We start from the raw sequence: 18391 nt of genomic DNA on the forward strand, positions 1-18391 counted from the left end.
ACCCCCCTTGAAGAGCATCTGCCACTCCTGGTTTTCCTTGCTACCTGCTTTAGGAAGTGCTGAGGACTTAAATTATCTTCTCCATTAGTTTGTTACCAGGCTTTTGTTAGTCTGCAGTTTTAGCTATTTTTTACACTTGTAAATCTATGACTTTGAGCTGAACTATTAAACTTTTTAAAAAAAAAAAATCACCTGAAAAGACACAAGCAAAAGAAAAATGTTGAAGTAACCCTAAGCTAGGATTCATCCTCCAAGCTGACAGCAGAAGACATCAGACCCTCTCCTTCTATCTCCTTCTTCCTCAGCCCTTGCTTTCACCCCACAACATCCCAGTTCTGCTTCTTTGGTGCAGAGGGAGCAGGAAACTTCTCACTGAGCATCAGTCTCCCCCATGGTCCAGAGGAATCAGAACAAATTCTTTGGGGATGCTCGGGCCAAAAGAAAGCTGGAACAGATGAGGAAGAAATGACAAATGTACCACTAGCATCAGAGCCATCTTACCCACTTCATAACCAAAACCAAGCTTAATCCACCTTCCCCAGCCCTGATAAACCACCTGCAGAGCACCCCCAGCTGATGTGGATGCTGATTAAACACTAAATCTCCCAGGTCTTTACTCCAGCCCTCGAGGAGTGGCACAGCCCTGGAGCTGGGACCCGCTGCCTCCCGAGCACATCCACACAGCACAGGAGCAGGAATGGGTTAACTGGAAAAATCTGCTCTCATCCCTGATGATTCGAGCATGATCTTTGTTACTTTCCTGCTAATGTGTGAAAATTAACCTAAATGCACGTTCCCCAGGTTGTTAACTCTATGTATTAAAGCAAGCTCTCATGGTGCGTTTGAAGAGCCTGTTACAATAAAGCCACAGCTTAAATTGCAGTTTCTATTGTAACAGAAGAAAAGGGAGAAACAGGATCTAAGGGAGGAGAAGGAAAAAGAAAGAAACCTCAAACCTTACACTTCCAGCAGCCATTTCTACTTTCAGCAGGTGTAAAGGGGCTCTGAGTCCCACTGTGAACAGGAAAAAGGCTCAGGAGCTTGTTGAACTAATATTGCCAACGGTTAAACCATCCCAAAAGTTTATGGCTCATTCTTCCAGGTCAAACCTCAAAGTGTAAAACAAGCAAAGCAAACAAAAAAAAAATCTATTTAAAGAAAGTAAAGTTGAACAGCTAAAATACCATTTTGCTGGAAATACGGTTCTAACTCAGGAGTCTCTAGGTATAAAGCTAATGTTGCTTCCCCATTGCATTCATGCTCTGAAGCCCAGACTGGTGTAAGATTTCAGCAATCTCAGGACAGGAGGGAAAAAAAAAAAGCTCCCATAGAAGACCCGAGGGTATTAGTTACATATCTCCTTTTGGCTTCTCCTTGCAGCAGCATTTCCCTCCAGCCCGCAGCCACCCGGCCCCGTTTCACCGGCACGGCCATCCATCAGGCTCTGCTCTCTGAGCTGCTTTTGGCAGCTCAAGAAACACTCAAATTGGTTCATTCAGGGAACCGAAACGCCTGTCACACATGTAACGAGGTTCAGACTCGCCAGCCCATGCCGGGGATGCAGAAAAGGACTCAGCAAATTGCTGAGAAAGCACCAAGGGCTCACCTGGCAGAGCTACACCTGCCTAAGGCTGAGGGAGAGCACGAGTTGTCCTTTACTACAGCCCATACCTCGGCGGCTCATTTTTGCATTCACTACATTTTATTTTTAAAGCTAGGGACAGTAAAGCCGAGGGTGCCTGTGTTTAATTACTAGATGCTGCAGTCGGAAAGGCTGTGTAATTACTCCATTGCGCTCCGGTTGATTCCACCCCAGTCTCCTAATTCATTTGCTTGCAAATCACCTCGTTAGCCCCCAAATCAGAAAGCCCATAAATATCAGAGCAGAGGCACCAGGCACCCCCCCCGTGTACCCCCCAGACCTGGGTAGGGGAGCCCTGGGTCTGAGTCCATCACAAGCAGCCAGGACCATGCTGCAGCCCCACTGGGCACTGGGGTGCAGAAGCTGGGGGGCAGCCCCTGCCCAGGGAGCCTGGGGGGTCCCTGCTGCAAGACCAGGGCTATTTGTAGGACCTGGAGTCCTGCATCCCCTTCAGGTTGAGCTGACACCAGGATTAAGGACCCAGGGTGCATCCCCAGGTGGCCCGGCAGCTGTAGGACCGGGGAATGAGGGTGCAAGACCCAGGGTGCGCCCCCATACCGTGTTAATGTGAGAGATGCACAGCAAAGAGTTACAGGAATCGGGCTTCACCCCCAACCTCAGCCAGCCCATGGGGTGTAGAACCCAGGGAATAATCCTGATCCCAAGCTGTCTACAGAGTGCAGGATCCACGGAAATGGACGCAGGACCCCACAGCCAGCCAGATCGGGGGTTCAGGACCCAGGCAATGGGGTGTAGGACCCTTCGACCAGCCGGTCCAGGAGATGCAGGACCGAGGCTCTCCCTATCCCTAATCATCCCGAGGTGTATAGGGCAAGGGGATGCGGGCTGCACTCCGCATCTCCAACCAGCCGGGAATGTGGGAGCCGGGGAACGACCCTGATGCTAAATCAGTCTTTGGGGTGCAGAATCCGGCCGGGGGGGGGATGCAGGAATCGCTGTGCACTGCCATGCCCAAGCTGAGCTTGGGGTTGCAGGATCCATGCAAAGGGGACTGGGGAGCCGGGGAGGGATGCAGCGTGACTTGGGGTAAGGGACAGCGGCGGCGATGTGGGATGAAGGTGGCTGGGCAAATACCCCCTCCCCCGAGCCGAGGGGCTGCAGGAGCACTCACATCGAGGATGACGGAGGTGCCCTTCCTCTGCGAAGCGGCTCCGGGGGTGAGCAGCTCCCTGTCGGCGACGCCCTTGTCGCTCATCCTGGCCACCACCCAGCGCAGGAGCCCGTCCAGCCCGCGCAGCGCCGGCGGAGGTTTGCGCAGCAGCCTGTGCACGCCGGCCCGGCACGACCGCGCTGCCTGCTCGCACATCGCTCAGCCCGGCCTCATGCCGGAGCCGGGACTCCCTCCTCCTCCTCCTCCTCCTCCTCCTCCTCTTCCTCCTCCTCCGCACCGCGGGCGGGGGCGGGCTCCCCGCTCTTCTCCCTGCCCTGCCCGAAAGGGGGGGAATTTGGGGGTGGGGGAGGTCACCCCATCCCCCTACAGCCCTCACCCCTTCCCCAAAGCAAAGCATCCTTTTAGGTGGTTTATTATTATTATTAGGCTAAAAGGAGTGTTCTTACAGCATGGCTGTAGCCCGCCTAAAATTTAGCAGCTCTTTGTAAGGACAGCAGACCAAAAAAGTCTTGCTGGTAAATAAAATGTGACCCCGACCCCATACCCCCCCAAGCCCCTATAGGATGAATCAACTTGGCTACTGCAGCATTTATGGCTACAGAGCTACCCACGGCACTCAGCTAGACAAAGGTGTTAACCCCACAACTCCACACTAGGAGGATATTCAGTGTGATAGTGATACACGTGCGTTCACCTGCACAAGTCAAGATCCCCTCTTTCAGCCAATAAACCCCCTTGCCCAAATGCCACTCGATCACTTCATCTCCCCCTCCAAACCCAGGTTCCCCCCAGTTTGAGCTGGGACCCAGCAGCAGACTGCTCTTTGCCATGAAGATTCATAACTCGGCTTGGAAGTCCAGGGCTGTTTCTCTGCTTTCGCCCAAATCATTTCTCGTTAACGTCAAACCCAGCTCTACTTCATTTAAATTCTCATTTTTCTTCTTAAGTAGATCTAGACAGGAGAATTTTCAGCCACTCAGAGCAGGGGGAAGTCAGCCACAAGCCCGGGCACCCAAGTGCTAGGGCTGGAGGGGCTGGCAGGGGGCAGAGGAACGGGTGGAGAGAAGCGAGGGCAGAAAGCACCAATAAACCCTGGCAGAAGGTGCTGGCAAAGCTCCAGACTGGAGGCCACCTGGCACAGGCAGAGACTCCTCTAAAAGAAGGTCCAAGGCAGACCAGAGGCCATGCCAGACCCCTGTGTGCAGGCAGCTTTCATCCCCCGTTTGAATTCTGCCTTTCCCCCTGCCCCTCTCCGCACCACAGGGAGTTTTAGTTAATTAAAACCTTCCAGCTGGCAGGTCCCACAGCCTCGCTCGGTGCAGAATGTCAGCTGTGACTTACTAACTGGCCCTAATGACTGCTGGAGTGGGTTCGATCTGGCTGCTCAATGGAGGGAGGGGGAAGGAGTGACCCTGCTGCTTGGGGGGGAGCTCAGCAGAGCAGCACTGCCCACCCTGCAAGCGTCCAAGCACGAAGCTGGAGCCCAAGGTGCTCTTTTAGCCCCTGAACTGATTTATGGTGAGTGCAGAGCATCGATAAGACTACAGTGCAATGGAAAAGTGAACCTTTATGATAGGGTTATGCTCATGACCAAAGAAACTAAACAACCCAATAAACTCTTCCAAAACACTGTTCTCACTCAGATATCACCTCCTGCAACAGGACCAGTGCAGTAGCTGAGATGGGAAGCAGCTGGATTTACCCCAAGAGGTGGGATAACCCCAAAGAAGTTTTTTGAGAATTTGCTCATCCCACCCAAGGCACCAGGTTGCTGCAGGTGAAGTCCAAACACAGCGCAGGAGCTCAGATTGTGCTGGTGTTATTCCTAAAGGCAACCCACAGACCTCTGGGAAGCTTTTTAAATTATATAAAATACGTAGATTAGCTGGACTAACCTCATGGTTGAATGAAATTCCTGCAGCACCAGGAGATCCTACTTCTCATATCCCAGACTCCTTCAGAGCTCTGGGGTGTTTCTCCAGAGCAGTACAAATAATTACCACCATAAGAAAAAAAAAAAAAGTAAAAACCAATAATTTCATTTAAATTTCAAATATATTTGTACACTATATTTCAAAATACATTGCTTTTTTTTTTTTTTTTTTTTCGTTATTTCAAGGTGAAGGGATGCAGGCAAACAAAGAGGATTTCTAGCAGGAAGGCAAAAAGCCTGCAGCTGAGCAGTAGGGAAAACTCTCCTACTGGGGGCTGTGAAATAAATTAGTCTTTTTTTTTTTTTTTCGTTTTTTTCCCACTGCTTTGAGTATTAAGGGAGCATTACACAGCTTTGTTACTCTGGTAATTGAGAAAATTAGCATTTAACAGCAAAACTAATTGCCCTTGCTTAAAGTTGCAGGCCACTGACTTGCTAGAGCTTCTAATTGTTTCGTTGTAGGCAATAAATATTTCAGCATTATTCCTACAAGTTTATTACTTATAATAACATTCACATAAAGCAGAGCAAAATATTTTCCCATCAACATGTAATTTATGCCAGAACTATCAAAAACCCTTTGAAAAAGCGAATCCATTCTTGATGATCTTTCAAAGTTACCCCCTGCTTCTCTTGCCTGTTACACCTGATATGGGATCGCATATAACAGCAGAAAAAGCAGAGAAACAAGGATTGTGGACTTTAAAATTGATAGCTTTACAGAAGCCTGTGTGTGGTCATGAACACCAATTAAACAACCAGTTGGAGTTATTACATCCAAATAAATCATTACCTCTTTATAACTGACCTTATGTGTTTTCTAGCCTGTCCCAAGTGCAACATAAACCTGTTAATTTACACCATTTTAATGTAATCCATGTAATTTAATGGGTTTCACCACAAGACATCAACAGGCCTGTGTGGCAGCTATGAATTTCCCACCCCAAAGGGCTGCTCTTGAAATATTTAGCAGCATCTCCACCAAGTGACCCCCAATCCGTCGATAAGGATCCCCTCTGTCACATCCTTGCATGGCACCACAAGGACATCTAGTGCTGAGCGCTGATGCTGCACAGACACACTGGGTTGGGGTGAGGCACTTTTTCTTGGATTTTTTATGTCCATGCAGCAACAAAAAATCTCCATGGGGGCAGTTTTAGGATCTTTCCCCAGCCTAAATCGCACGTGGGGCGATGCATCAGGACTGCTGGCAACGGGAGATCCGTGTCCTCACTTGCTTGCAGTGCGCACCTTCCTCTTCCCGGAGCTGTTTTGGGATCATCCCAAAGCTCAGCACAAATCCAGCAGCAGCTGAAAATGACTTCTGATGGTGGAGGTGGCCAAAGAGCAGAAGAAACTCATCTCATTGCACTTCCATCCAAATTATTTGTACCCAAACTCGCATATTAAGCTGCTTGGGCAATGCAGGTGGGGCTATTCCTGAGAAATAAGATATTTCTGAGGTTAATCTGAGACACCCACAACTGGGGCAGGTGGACAGTGAAAGATCTCAAAACCATCTTGCAGCGATACAAAGTCGGAGCATCGCTGGCTGACATATGGGTGTAGCAGTCAGCCCAGCTCCCTGAAGATTTAGTATAATATTCATAGCAGCGCTGGTGTGCTTTGCAGTCATGAGAGGGAGCTGTGCTCCTGCTGAGGCCATGTGTCCATCCCTGCGGTGCTGGGCTGCTCAGGACGGACACAAACAGGAACCCACCAAGCTGGGCAGCGATGAAACTTTCCTCTGTGGCTCTCTGTGTTTCAGGAGCCCGCTTTGGCTGCATGGGATTTGGGCAAAGAACCCACATTTTGGCTGGGGGAGGGATGAGGAGGGCAGAAATCAGCAACATCAACAACAAAAAATTGGATGGGCTTAAAACCAAGATAAAAATGCGGGTAGGTGCAGGTTGGGGTGACCCAGTGCTTCCAGTTCTTCTGGGCTGGCCCCACACACTTCTTGCAACCCGCAGCCAAAAGCTTCACTTCTCTTTGCAGATTGTTTATGCTTTCAGAGCTCGTGTTGTTTTTATCTGAGGGCAGGTCCAACTTTTCAAAAGGAAAAGTAAAATACTTTTTTGTTTTAAAAAAAGAAGGAAAAATATGCTCATGTTTCAAATACCAAATGAGTTTTTAATTAAATAAAACAATATTTTTAGTGTCATCTTCCCTTCTCTTTTTGGAAACTTATTAAAAACTTAGGTATTGACAAAATTGGTACAAGTTTATAAATAACTTCAGGCCCCTGAAAAATGACATTTTCTGCTGTCACCTGCCCACACTCCCTTCCCACTGCTGCCACCCTCTGTTGGCCAAAACATGGGATCCCAGCTCTGACCCCACTGCCAGCTCCACCCTGTCTCATGCACACAGGTTTTTATGCTTTTAATTAGGGTTTGAGTCACACCTTCAGAAGCCCCAAACTATTTCCTGGCAAAAACCTGCCCTGACAGCTTTCCCACCCTGTGCAAGTCTAGATCGGTGCTTTGGTTTTTGCAAGACATCTGGTAATCTCCTTGAAGACATGTCTGCACAGCCCGTGCCCAGGTAATTACATAACATGATGCCCAAAAATCCTGGCGGTGAACATCTCTGCATCACCTCCCTGCAAACACTGGGTGCATCTTGGCAAAGCCCGTCTGGCTGCTCTTGCTGCTGAATCAATGTGTGCAGCCATCAGCTCTGCAAAGCTTCTGGAAGATCACGGAAAAAAGACACAAAACAAACCACAAAAATAAATAAATAAATAAATATTTTTATAACTCCAAAGGGATAAAGGGATTTCCTTCATCTCTGGGGAATTTTAGAGGGAATTCCCCAATGCACAGAAGATGTAATATTTCACCTTTGTCTCTAGGTTTATAGCAAGCGACTCCAGAAGCTCATCATAACCTTAAAACCCATTTGACCTCCAGCACACAGATTCTCAGTGCAACGTTCCCCATCTCACCGTGTGTCTTTCATGCCTGTGAAGCATTTCTAGATATTTGTCTCAAACTTGTAAGAACAAAATGAGACAGACTTGATGCTTTCATGGGAGGTGACTGCCTTTTGTACCAGCAAGTTGGTCATTTCTTTTGAGCCTTTTTTTTTTTTTTGGATAACCATAGGGGTGGTGCTGTCCTACTAAACTATTCACTTATTCCCTTTTCCAGCTCTCGTTTATGGCTCTTATTCATGTTCTTTGGTGCTGGCAACCTCCACGCTGGCAATAACCCTGATAGCAAAACTGTCTCCTACAACCCCTGCTGGAGACACCAGTGCTCTAGCACGCTGCAGAAAGTACTGAATCATCCATTTTTAAAACAAAATTCAAAAACCTTGGCTAACAGAATAGCCCAGTGCTTTTCTGGGTCCACCTGCTAAGAGGAGGTTCTCTGGATGACTTTTAGGGTTACGACAGCATAAAGTCATCATGTGTCCATCCTCCTTCTGAAAGACTGGCTACCTGTGCTTGGTCTCCTGTGGAGGCTCACACAGCAATGTCCTGAACCCAGCTCCCCATACAACACGTTTCAGTCAGAGTCTGGCTCAGGACCAGCAGCAACCTTTCTAGAAGCATGGGTAGTGCCCTCCGCCACCGACAGGCAGATTAGATACGGCCAGGAGGCTGTAACTGGGGCTGTTCCTTCAATAAATAAAGAAGGATTTCGTTTAATCTTTGCTGAAATAAAAGTATGAGCTCACTTCAGGAAGTTTTTTAGTTTCCAGTTGTGCCACTGAGGTAAGCTGGCAGGCCTGGGGTGCACAGTCCCAGCCTGTGTAAACAGGCAGCGATAGAAACACGGAATTACAGCATAAGAGAGGTTGCAAAAGACCTAGATCATCAGGCCAACCTGGCCTATCGAGACCCAGCACCAAACCATGTCCCTCAGTGCAACATCCACATGTCTCTTAAATACCTCCAGGGACGGGGACTCCTCCACTGCCCTGGGCAGGGAATCAATAAACACATTGCCTGAATTAGCTCAAGGCTCTTCACCTATGCCCCATGCTGAATAACCATTATGGAAGTTGTAGTGGGTTTACATGGCTAGGTTTTGGTAGCACAGGGCCATAGGGGTGGCTTCTGTGAGAAGAATCTAGAAGCTGCCCCATGTTAGGTAAGGGCCCTGCTGCTGAACAGAGCTGAGCCAGTAAGCGATGTTGTTCGCGCCCCTGTGAGAGCAGAGGGAAAACAAACAAACAAACAAAAAAAAACACTGCTACACAGCAGCTGGGAGAGCAAGAGGAGTGAGAAACAGCCTTGCAGGCGCCAAGGTCAGTGAAGAAGGAGGGGGAGAGGTGCTCCAGGCGCCAGAGCAGAAGTCCCCTGCAGCCCGTGGTGAGGACTATGGTGAAGCAGGCTGTCCCCCTGCAGCCCATGGAGTACCACGGTGGAGCAGGGTTTCACGCTGCAGCCCATGGAGGAGACCACGGTGGAGCAGGCGGACCTGCACTGACGGAGGCTGCAGCCTGTGGAGGACCCCCGCTGGAGCAGGCCCCGGGCCGGAGCTGCAGCCCGTGGAGAGGAGCCCACGTGGGAGCAGGGGGTCTGAGGGGAGCTGCTGCCTGTGGGGGACCCAGGCTGGAGCAGTTTTCTCCTGATGGATGGACCCCGTGGTACGGACCCATATCTGGAGCAGTTCTTGAAGAGCTGCTGCCTGTGGGAAGCCCACACCAAATCAGTTTGGCAGGGACGGCATCCTGTGGGAAGGACCCCATGGCACAGGGGACGAGAGTGACCAAGAAGGAGCGGTGGAGATGAAATGCTATAGACTGACCATAACCTTCATTCCCCCGTTCCCCTGTGCCACTTGGCGGGAGGAGTTGGAAGAGGATGGATGGGGGGAAGGCGTTTTGGGTTTCTTTCCTTTGTTTCTCACTTCTCTAGCTTGTTAGTAATAGGCAATAAATCCTCCTATCTCCCTACTCTGAGTCTGTTTTGCCTGTCACGATAATTGTTGAGCGATCTCCCCATCCTTATCTCAAGCCTTGAGCCCTTTGCATCGTATTTTTCTCCCTCTTTCCCTTTGAGGAGGGGGAGTGAGAGAGCGGCTGAGGTGGAGCTCAGCCGCCCATCTGAGTAAAAGCACCACAGAAGTAAAGTTCACAGCAGTGGAAATGGAAAGAAGAGCTGGAAAGAAAAAAAGTGTGTGAAAAAAAAGTTGTGTGAAAAAAAAAAAGGTGTGCGGAAAAAAAAAAAAAAGGTCTGTGAAAAAAGGCTGAAAATGTGGCAGGGACCAGCCCGAGCCCTTCCCCTGGAGCTGGAGAGGGGAGGTTGGGCAGCCATAGGAAAATGCATTTTTAAGAAAAAGCGAGGTCATTTCCCAGCTCACTGTAATAATCTCACTCATGAATGTGCTGAATTCCCTATATAAAGGAGATCAAGAAATAGCTGTAGATGGAAACAGCCTTCAGAGAGTGTTCAACTGCTACAGGTCCATGGGGGACACACCAGCACCCCTAAAATCCCCCAGCCCACCTATGATGAACCACCGAGGACATTTGCTCAAACAGCTCATTTGATCCAGGCTCATCCTCTTTTGGCCTTTTACACTTTTGAAGGCTTTCCTTCCTCTCCCCGCACTGAACCTCCTGTTTGCTGAGGGCTCTACCTCTACGATACGTCAGTGCCTTATCAGGCAGGGTGGCTGCTACCTGCTGCCTCTGTAAGGATTTCAAAGCCAAACTTGTCCGGCAGTCAGATTTCCTAGGGTGGACTGTTGATTGAAAATGAAATTCCCATTTATTATTTTAAGAGCAATCAGAAAAGAAAAAAAAATAAATAAACCATGTTCGGATGGTGGTTTCGGGGCGTGATCAAATGCCTCACGAGAAAGATATTTGGGGATGGCAAGGGGAATAACTTGATACAGATTCAAAGTAGTTGCAAACCACAGCTGACAAGAGCCCTGTGAGAGCTTGGGAGGAGCAAGAAGATCTGAGCTGAGAAATGGCATTGAGAAAGTGAGCCTGTTGAGTCTCCACTGTTATGTGTTCAGGCAGCCTGGTTTGAATTTATTAAATTAAAGGCTGTCAGCACGAGGTAACCATCGCCAGCAAACCACGTCTCCGTGCATGAATAGCTATGCTCTGATCTCAAACCTGAGTGATGCCGAATTTCCGTCAGCAAGAACCTGCTGTTACCCATCTTGAAATGGAAGAACCCAGTCGTATGATTTGCAGGATCCATCCCATGATAGAATCACAGAATGGTTTGGGTTGGAAGGGACCTTAAGGATCATCTAATTCCAACCCCCTGCCATGGGCAGGGACACCTCCCACCACACCAGGCTGCCCACAGCCCCATCCAGCCTGGTTCTGAACACCTCCAGGGATGGGGCATTCACAGCTCCTCTGGGCAACCTCTGCCAGTGCCTCACCACCCTCAGAGTAAAGAATTTCTTCCCTATATCTAATCTAAATCTACCCTTTTAGTTTAAAGCCATTTCTCCTTGTCCTATCACTTTTATCCCTGATAAAATGTCCCCATCGTCTGCTGCCTTGGACCAGCCCTGGTTTGTGGGGACCAAGATGACCTCAGTGCTGGTGTCTGGAAGCAGCAGTGCGTTTTGGGGGAAGAGCAAGGAGCTCTAGAGCTACAAATAACACATTACTGGTTAAAAAAAAGAAATATCCCATCTCAGAGACATTCCCATTCACCTCTTCCATGTGTTTTCCTGAACACACATCTTTAGCCACCACCATTCTTGCTGGGATTTTTCCATCTAATATAAACCTCAAAGTAAACGATTTATGAAATATCCCAATAAATCTGAGTGTTAGGGGATCAGAGGAAAATGGAAATTATATTTCTGTATGGAAAGTGCTTAATGTTAGTTCCTTCAGCAGGCAGAAGCCATTGGTCCTTCCTAGCCCTGGGAAGAGGGAGGATCTGGGGCCCAGACGCTCAGCTCCTAGCAGAACGAGCACTTTTTTCCTGTGCTTTTCCGCTTCCTTTATCAGTGCCCTATCCGAAGACCATTGGGACTACTCACATGATTTCAGGGGGGAAGACAGTTCATCCGTGATGACATTCGACAGGAGCAGCAACATGTTGTTCCAGCTGGGGGGTTGTTTTCAAAGCCCCATCATTTTTTTGTGCACGCTCGGCTTGCAGGCAGGAATCTGCTCCCGCAGAGCCACAGCACTTCCCCTCCAGTGAGCCATTTCCCGAATTTCGGATGGAGGGGAATCCATTACATTGTTTAAAGGCAAGGGAAGAAAAAAAAAAAAAAAAGTTTTGTTGGAAATGGATGTAACAGAGAGCGAGGAAGGTCACAAGGGCCAGGCAGCCTGGGAACAAGCTGGTTCAAAGCCCTTGGACTTGCTCGCCTTTGTTTCGGGGTGAGAACATTTCATTTTGCCAGCTCTCGTCCAGCTCTCCAGTGATGTCATATCCAGATTACTCAGTCGATGAGACCTTTGGAGTACTACAGCAGGCAAACAGTGTTTGTTTATATAGCTTTATCTTTTTCTCAGACACTTGCTTCTGCATCTTCCTGAAAACTGTTTATTTATGTGTATTTATATTTTCAGGAACAGGAACTTACTTATGTCAGCCTCCAGATGACAGCCACACGAAGTACACAATGGCACGTCCATCCGTCCAGAGCTCCTCAGAGTGGCCTTGGGCTGCCTTTTGCCAAGCCAAGAGGATCACGCACGGGGAGTGCTGGAGACCCACATTACTCTCCTGCTCCTTTCTTTAAAAGAATAAAGGTTTGTGTTAAAAGGATAGAAACCAAGGGGTGATGAAAAGGCTGGCTCGTAGCAGCTCACCTCTAGTACACCTAAAACCCACCACCTCTATGGAGTGCCCTGGGAAATCAGGAGCAGAAGTCAGCCACCTGCTCCACAGAACCCATTTGAAGCATAGAAATTTGGAATTTTTGTTTTCCCTTGTGGGGCAATGTCAGCCAAATTTGGGGAAGTTTGCTGAAAATTTTATTGAAAAAGGGGAAATGCTTTCTGCAGATTCACTCACCAGGTCTGTTGTTGGAGAGAGGCAGCAGATCAGATGGAGGCTTTGCTGTTCCCCTGGGGACGCCTGCTGCCCGGCATGCCCCTGGGGAACCACGGCCATGAGCGGACTCAGCACCACTCACTGGGGACTTTCTTTGCTTCTTATAAACACAGTTTCATCAAAACCAGGATTATGCAGGCAAGAAACCAGATCTGGCAAAACACAAAGCTGGAAGGGGAAATGTTAGCCAAAAAAAGGGAACCAGAAGTCTGCTCCAAAATCCCAGAGGTCACAGCATTTCCCACGGTGTCAGAACACTGAGACTGAGGCTCTGGCATAAATCCCTGATCAAACACTGGTTTTCTATTTCTATTGGAAATTTCCTCCATTTCTATTGGAAAGTTTCTGAAATTTCTTACTTCCATCTCTGTGTATGACAGAGGAAGTACTTTAAAGCTGTATTTTCCAGGTGGGAAAGCACTGAGCTGTATACTTCTTACTATAATACATTTGATCAGGTCACTGTATTGCCTGGTGCCTGGTTTAACATGTTGCCTTAATTCAGCTTCTTAAGCCAGCTCAGTTGTATTCCAGCCAGCAAAACCACTGCCAAGTTGTTCACACTTGTGAGAAATCCTCTTTTGCACAAACTTTGCAAAAGTGTGGTATGGGGGATGCAGTGTTTTTGCAGTCAGGTCACTTGGGGTGGTGTGAATCTCGTGTAATCCATTCATACCAAACAATTCCCTCTCCCAGCTCCTGTGCCTTGTTGCTCATTAGTCACCTTAATTCCCTGGGCAGCTGCCAGAGATGCTGTGATGAGGGCAGCCTTTACAGGAAAGCCGATAGAGCAGCCCCTGCGAAGAGGAGTTTGGCAAACAGGTGCTGGAAAGGGCTCAAGGAAAACTTTGATTGCAACATTTGGGCTTACGATCAGGGGAAGCTTGTGGACATAAGCTATTTTTAAGCGACTTCTGGCTAGAGGCTGTACAGAAATGGCACACTCCATGGTGGCTGTGCAAGGTTCAGCCCCAAAGGGGCGATCCGACACAGAGAAGCACGCGAGCAGTGCCCGGGGCGTGCATCGCCCTGCCAAGCTGTGCAGAAAGCATCAGCCACAGAAGCCCCTTAGCCTCGACCTACAGCACATCAGCATCTGCTGCAGACACCTCGTTTCCCAGGCTGTGGTTTGATAGAGCAGCAAATCCAGCCCTGGAATCCCAATGAGCAGATTAAAATAAATAATTACCAAAAAGAAAATAAAATGCAGCTGCACAACACAAGGGATTCACATGGTATAAACTTGCCAACAGTTCATATTTGCTTAGAAACAACACCAATAAGTTACCTTTGTGCAGCTTGGCTCGCTGTCCCTTCTTTTTGCAGCCCTGCAAGGGCGGCAGCATCCCACCTGCAGCCCTGAGCACCTCGCACTAGGGGCGATGCCCCTGCCCAGCCGAGTGAGGCAAAACGTCTCTTGCTGCCTTTGAGATGCAACATCAAGGGTTTTTCAGCCCAAAGAAGCATGAAAGACGCCCTGCACCTGCAAGGCCAAAAGCCAAATCCTCCCCCTGCAAGCCACCAGTCCTGAGGCAGGAGGGCAGCTGCCGCCTTTGCTTTTTGCCCCTATTTCCAAAGACCTCCAGCTGCCAGGCAGGGTGAGCGGAGCGTTACCACCTGGCCCAGCCAAATTTCACAGCAAATGGGAAGACAAACCTCTCTCCCCAACTCCTCCACCCCTCTTTGGCCCATCATGATGCCCCTTGTGCACCTTTTCTTGCCATTTTCTCCTTGCTGGATGAGGGAGCATAGCCCCTGTGTCCTTTTTGATCCCTAGACAGGATGGTCCTGCAAGGGATGGGCTGAATTTGGTGTTTTTCTGGGGTAATAAATGGTAATAAATGTTTCAATTTAAACATTAGGATCTAATAAAAGCAAGGGGATGCTGAAGGTGGATGCCCCAGAGGCTGCAAGGGATGGGCTGAGTCTGGTACTCCCAGCACGTTTAATTGGTAAAGTCCAGTTATTACCCCAGAAGAACAGCCAGGATTTTTTTATTTTTTTTTTTCTGACTTACAAGTTCCTGGCTTTTTCAGCTGAAAGATATATGGGTCGGTTCATGAGCCTTGAAAGTGACCCTCTGAGACCTCTGCTGACTTCGAGTTACGGTAATACTGGATACTGGGGTATTAATGCCAAGTTGCAAATGAGGTTTGCTCTGCTGGGCCAGCTCTCCAGAAGAAATGTATGTTTTAGGCCTGAAACTGTGCCTGTGGTCTCATAAAAAAGCGTGGCTCTCCTGGTTCACCAGTTTTCTATTTCGTTGCCATTAAAGGAGTGATTTCGTCCTGCCCTTTGGTCGTCCACTGCTCTGTGTTTGCCTCCCTGGCAAAGCGCTCAGTGGGCTATAAAAGTGCAGCTCCAGCTTGGAGCCTTACCCAATATTAATACCCCCAAATCCACAGCTTGCAGCCAGCAGTAACTTTACACCCTTGCAACCCCTTTCCAGACCTATTGCAGCACCTCGCCACCCCCAGCTCGCCTTTAACCACTATTTCACCCCGCAAATTCCCCTGACCTGGCCCTGCTCTGACACCGCAGCCTGTATTTACCTGCCGCAGGTCTCTGGGCTGCAACCAAGCGGCCCGGATGCATCCCGCTTCCCAAAGGTGGCTCCTGCGGTTATTTCGCCAGCCCCTTTCCAGTGAGCTCAAGATGTGGAAATTCACCTGCGGGGGGAATATCTTAAATAAATAGTGCTTTCACCTCACAGGCAGGGTTTCTTGGCTGGTGGCGGTGCTGGTTACTGAGCAGGGTCACACTCCCTGTGCGTGCTGCCTGACTCGGGGTTCTCTCTCCAGCGCGCCCTCTGCTCCAGCGTGGCTGTAAAATCAGACAGAGCCGACAGCAGCGCTTCTAAGTCATGACTGCAAAAATCAGCTGGAAAACGAAATCCATGCTGCTTCTTTTGCAGAAAGGCAGGGAAGCTGTCTGTGTAGCCCCTCTCCTCTATGCTAGTGGGGCTCTGGGCAAGGTGCTGGATGGGTGTCCGTATGGAGCAGGAGGGCACATTCACATGGCAAAATGCCCCGAGGTGTTTTGCTTCTCACTTGGAGAAGAATTCCACTGCCTCTGAGCTCTGCAAGGATCCAGGTTTGGTCCTCAGGGCTTGTTCCCAGAGCAAGGCCACTCCTCCTGCACAGCAGATCTGTGCAGATTTCGTGGCTCTGGCAGGAGGCAGGACTTGCTCAACGACAGCAAAATAATAATAACAAAATTTGCTTTCCCTTCTCTTATTCCTCACTTGGCTACTCTCTAGCCAAGAGCTTGCTTTTACCCTCATGGCTTGCTTCAGAGCCCTGCAAGGCAGAGGCAGGCTTGGCTCCAGCTTGCAGCCCCTTGTGCTAGCAGAGCCCCCCGTGCTCTGTCCCCACATCCCCCGCGTTGCATGCAGCTTAGTACAACCCCAGCAGCTGTCAGCTAAGCCACAGTGATCAGCAGTACTCTGGCTGGTGGCCTGCCCAGCTGGGAAATAACGCGGCTTCTTCCAAGCCACCATGATCTGCAAAAGTCTGACAGCTCCCTAAGGCTCTCGGTAAGTCTGAGACTTACGCACTCATCGGACTTGCCATCTGCCCTAATGCTCTACAGACCTTTTAAACAAAGCAGTCTGGCCAGGACGTGGCTGGATTTAGTCCTGTACTCAATGAAAGACAGAAACGTGGCCAAAAAGTGAAGGCCGAACAACCAAATTTGTCCCCAAGACTACTCTACTGAAATAATTTCAATCCATGTATATATATAAGGTGGCTCTTTTTAAAGAAATGGGCCCTTCTAAAAAGCAAAAACTCACAATGAACATGCTCCAACATCTCCTAAGTCCTTCACCAAAGCAAAAAGTCAAAGCAGTAAGTTTGTTAGTACAAAGAAAATTGCACAATGAGGTACCTGGGTTCAGACTTGTACAGTCATTTCTGCCACACCCGCAAGTGTGTTTGTTTAAATCACACCAGCCTTGACTACAAGGGCTCACCAGTACAATTATTAAAAACAAAACAAAACAAAACAAAAATAAACAAAAACCCCACAGTTCTCTTTTTTGTCTTGTTGATAAAGTCTTCAAATCCTTGTTTCTGTTCTGGCAACAGAAGTTTCCACTGCTCCTGGTACCAGTGGGTCTCCAGAGCTTGCTCTGCAGATACAAAAGCTGGGGATGGAGCAGGTTGGGGAGGGAACCAGAGGAGGCTGAGCAGCCCCAAAGGACAGAAAATGTGTGCCTGACATTGAGGGCTTTCTGATGCCCCGGGTTTTCTTGAGATCCCCTCTTGGTGGCAACCAGAGGTGTGAATAAAGCCCCAGAAACCTGCTCTATCTGAGCTGAGCAATGAGAGAGCTTCTTAAGGCTTCCCAGCCTGACCTGCTCCAGCCACTGCGGCTGCAGAAGGCTCCTGCTGGGCAGCACAGAGAGGACGCTGAAGGACAAGCAGAGCGGTCTCCTACTTCAAATAACCCACCGAGGTAACCTCCAGGCTGGGCTCTGCATGCAGCAGTGGAAACAGCACTGAAAGCATTTAGCACCTCGCAAAGCTGTGCCACTGCTGCAGGAGGAGCGCGATGTGCAGGAGGCCCAGGAGGAGACTTTTTTATTTTCTGGTCCTGTCACATGCTGCAGGTCAAGGTTATAACGCACGGATGAAGCCCACACGTAACAAAGCAGCTATCTATTGACTCTCACAGCCAGTGTTTTGGAACAATAATTCATATTTGTCTCCCTGGCTACAGGGAGATGAATGGCAGCCTGGATTAGCACTGTGCACTCCTGCCCTGACAACTTTTTATGGTTGATGAGTGAACCACTGCTTCGCTCACGAGTTCTGCTGCTCTGACAGCCCTCCAGGGCAGAACATAGGATATTTTCTAAGCACCAGTTATGAAAAACCGCTTCCCTTACCAGTCCTACACAGGGCAGGAAAGCCAGCTATTTTAGATGCGGTAACCCAAGTCCCCTGATGTAGGCACTGGCTGCTGCCCTAGATAGGAGCTCCCCTGTACAGGGGAAATTAGATCGCAGTAACACAACGCCGGGTACAGGAATGATCAGCATGAGCACTGACTGACTCCAGCGATGGGAAGAGCAGCAACTCACTCAAAACCAGCCTGAACTCCCTTATCCCCAGTATGTTCTGATGCCCCTCAATGTTTTTAAGCTGCCCTTTGGCTTTTGTTCTCTGGTTCATTCACTTCTGATGCAGGAATTTGAGACCTGACCACAAATGTTATTTTTAGAAAGGTAAACATTGATTGTTTATTGATTTTTCTTTTTTTCCTAGCAAAGGTCAGCTGCCGGGAAGGAACAGCACAATCCTGGAAGCCCACGGTGCCCTAGCATCGTGAAAGAATGTGTTACAAGGTGAGGAAGATGGGCAGCTTCCCTCATGGCTCAGGAGGACCATGAAGGCACCACTATTTTAACTGCAGTAGCATGAGGCAATTAGATTAGCACCATTAAAATAAATGGTGATAACATATTTAAATAAAAAATTCTCAAAAAAAAAAGGTCAAAAGTTGAATGGGGGGCCCAAAGAGATGGTGGAGTCTCCATCCTGGGAGTCATGGAAACCTTTCCCTGGCGAGGCACTGAGTAACTGTGTCTAATTCCAAACCTCAGCCTGTGTTAGTGGGGTTGGAAGTGAGCCCTTTAAATGTCCCTTCCAATCTAAACAATCATAACTTACT

The 18391-nt window shown here is 48.9% G+C and overlaps 1 protein-coding gene and 1 long non-coding RNA gene across 2 annotated transcripts in view; both read right to left on the reverse strand.

Annotated features, from left to right (window-relative positions):
- NECAB2 (N-terminal EF-hand calcium binding protein 2) overlaps positions 1-3033 on the reverse strand; it is a 58881-nt gene extending 55848 nt beyond the window's left edge. The window contains exon 1 of the mRNA XM_067004689.1: positions 2775-3033. Coding sequence (XP_066860790.1) covers positions 2775-2969 — 195 coding nt within the window. The 5' untranslated portion in view covers positions 2970-3033. The remainder of the gene's footprint in view (positions 1-2774) is intronic.
- Positions 3034-4483: 1450 nt separating this feature from the next.
- LOC136791824 (uncharacterized) lies at positions 4484-16618 on the reverse strand. Its single transcript, XR_010834641.1, has 4 exons — positions 15268-16618; positions 12677-12883; positions 12243-12395; positions 4484-6147 (listed from the first exon to the last, which is right to left on the reverse strand). It is a non-coding gene; the product is annotated as an uncharacterized lncRNA (long non-coding RNA).
- Positions 16619-18391: the final 1773 nt, after the last annotated feature.

This window comes from Anser cygnoides, chromosome 12 (assembly GCF_040182565.1).
Source record: "Anser cygnoides isolate HZ-2024a breed goose chromosome 12, Taihu_goose_T2T_genome, whole genome shotgun sequence".
Lineage (NCBI taxonomy): Eukaryota > Metazoa > Chordata > Aves > Anseriformes > Anatidae > Anser > Anser cygnoides.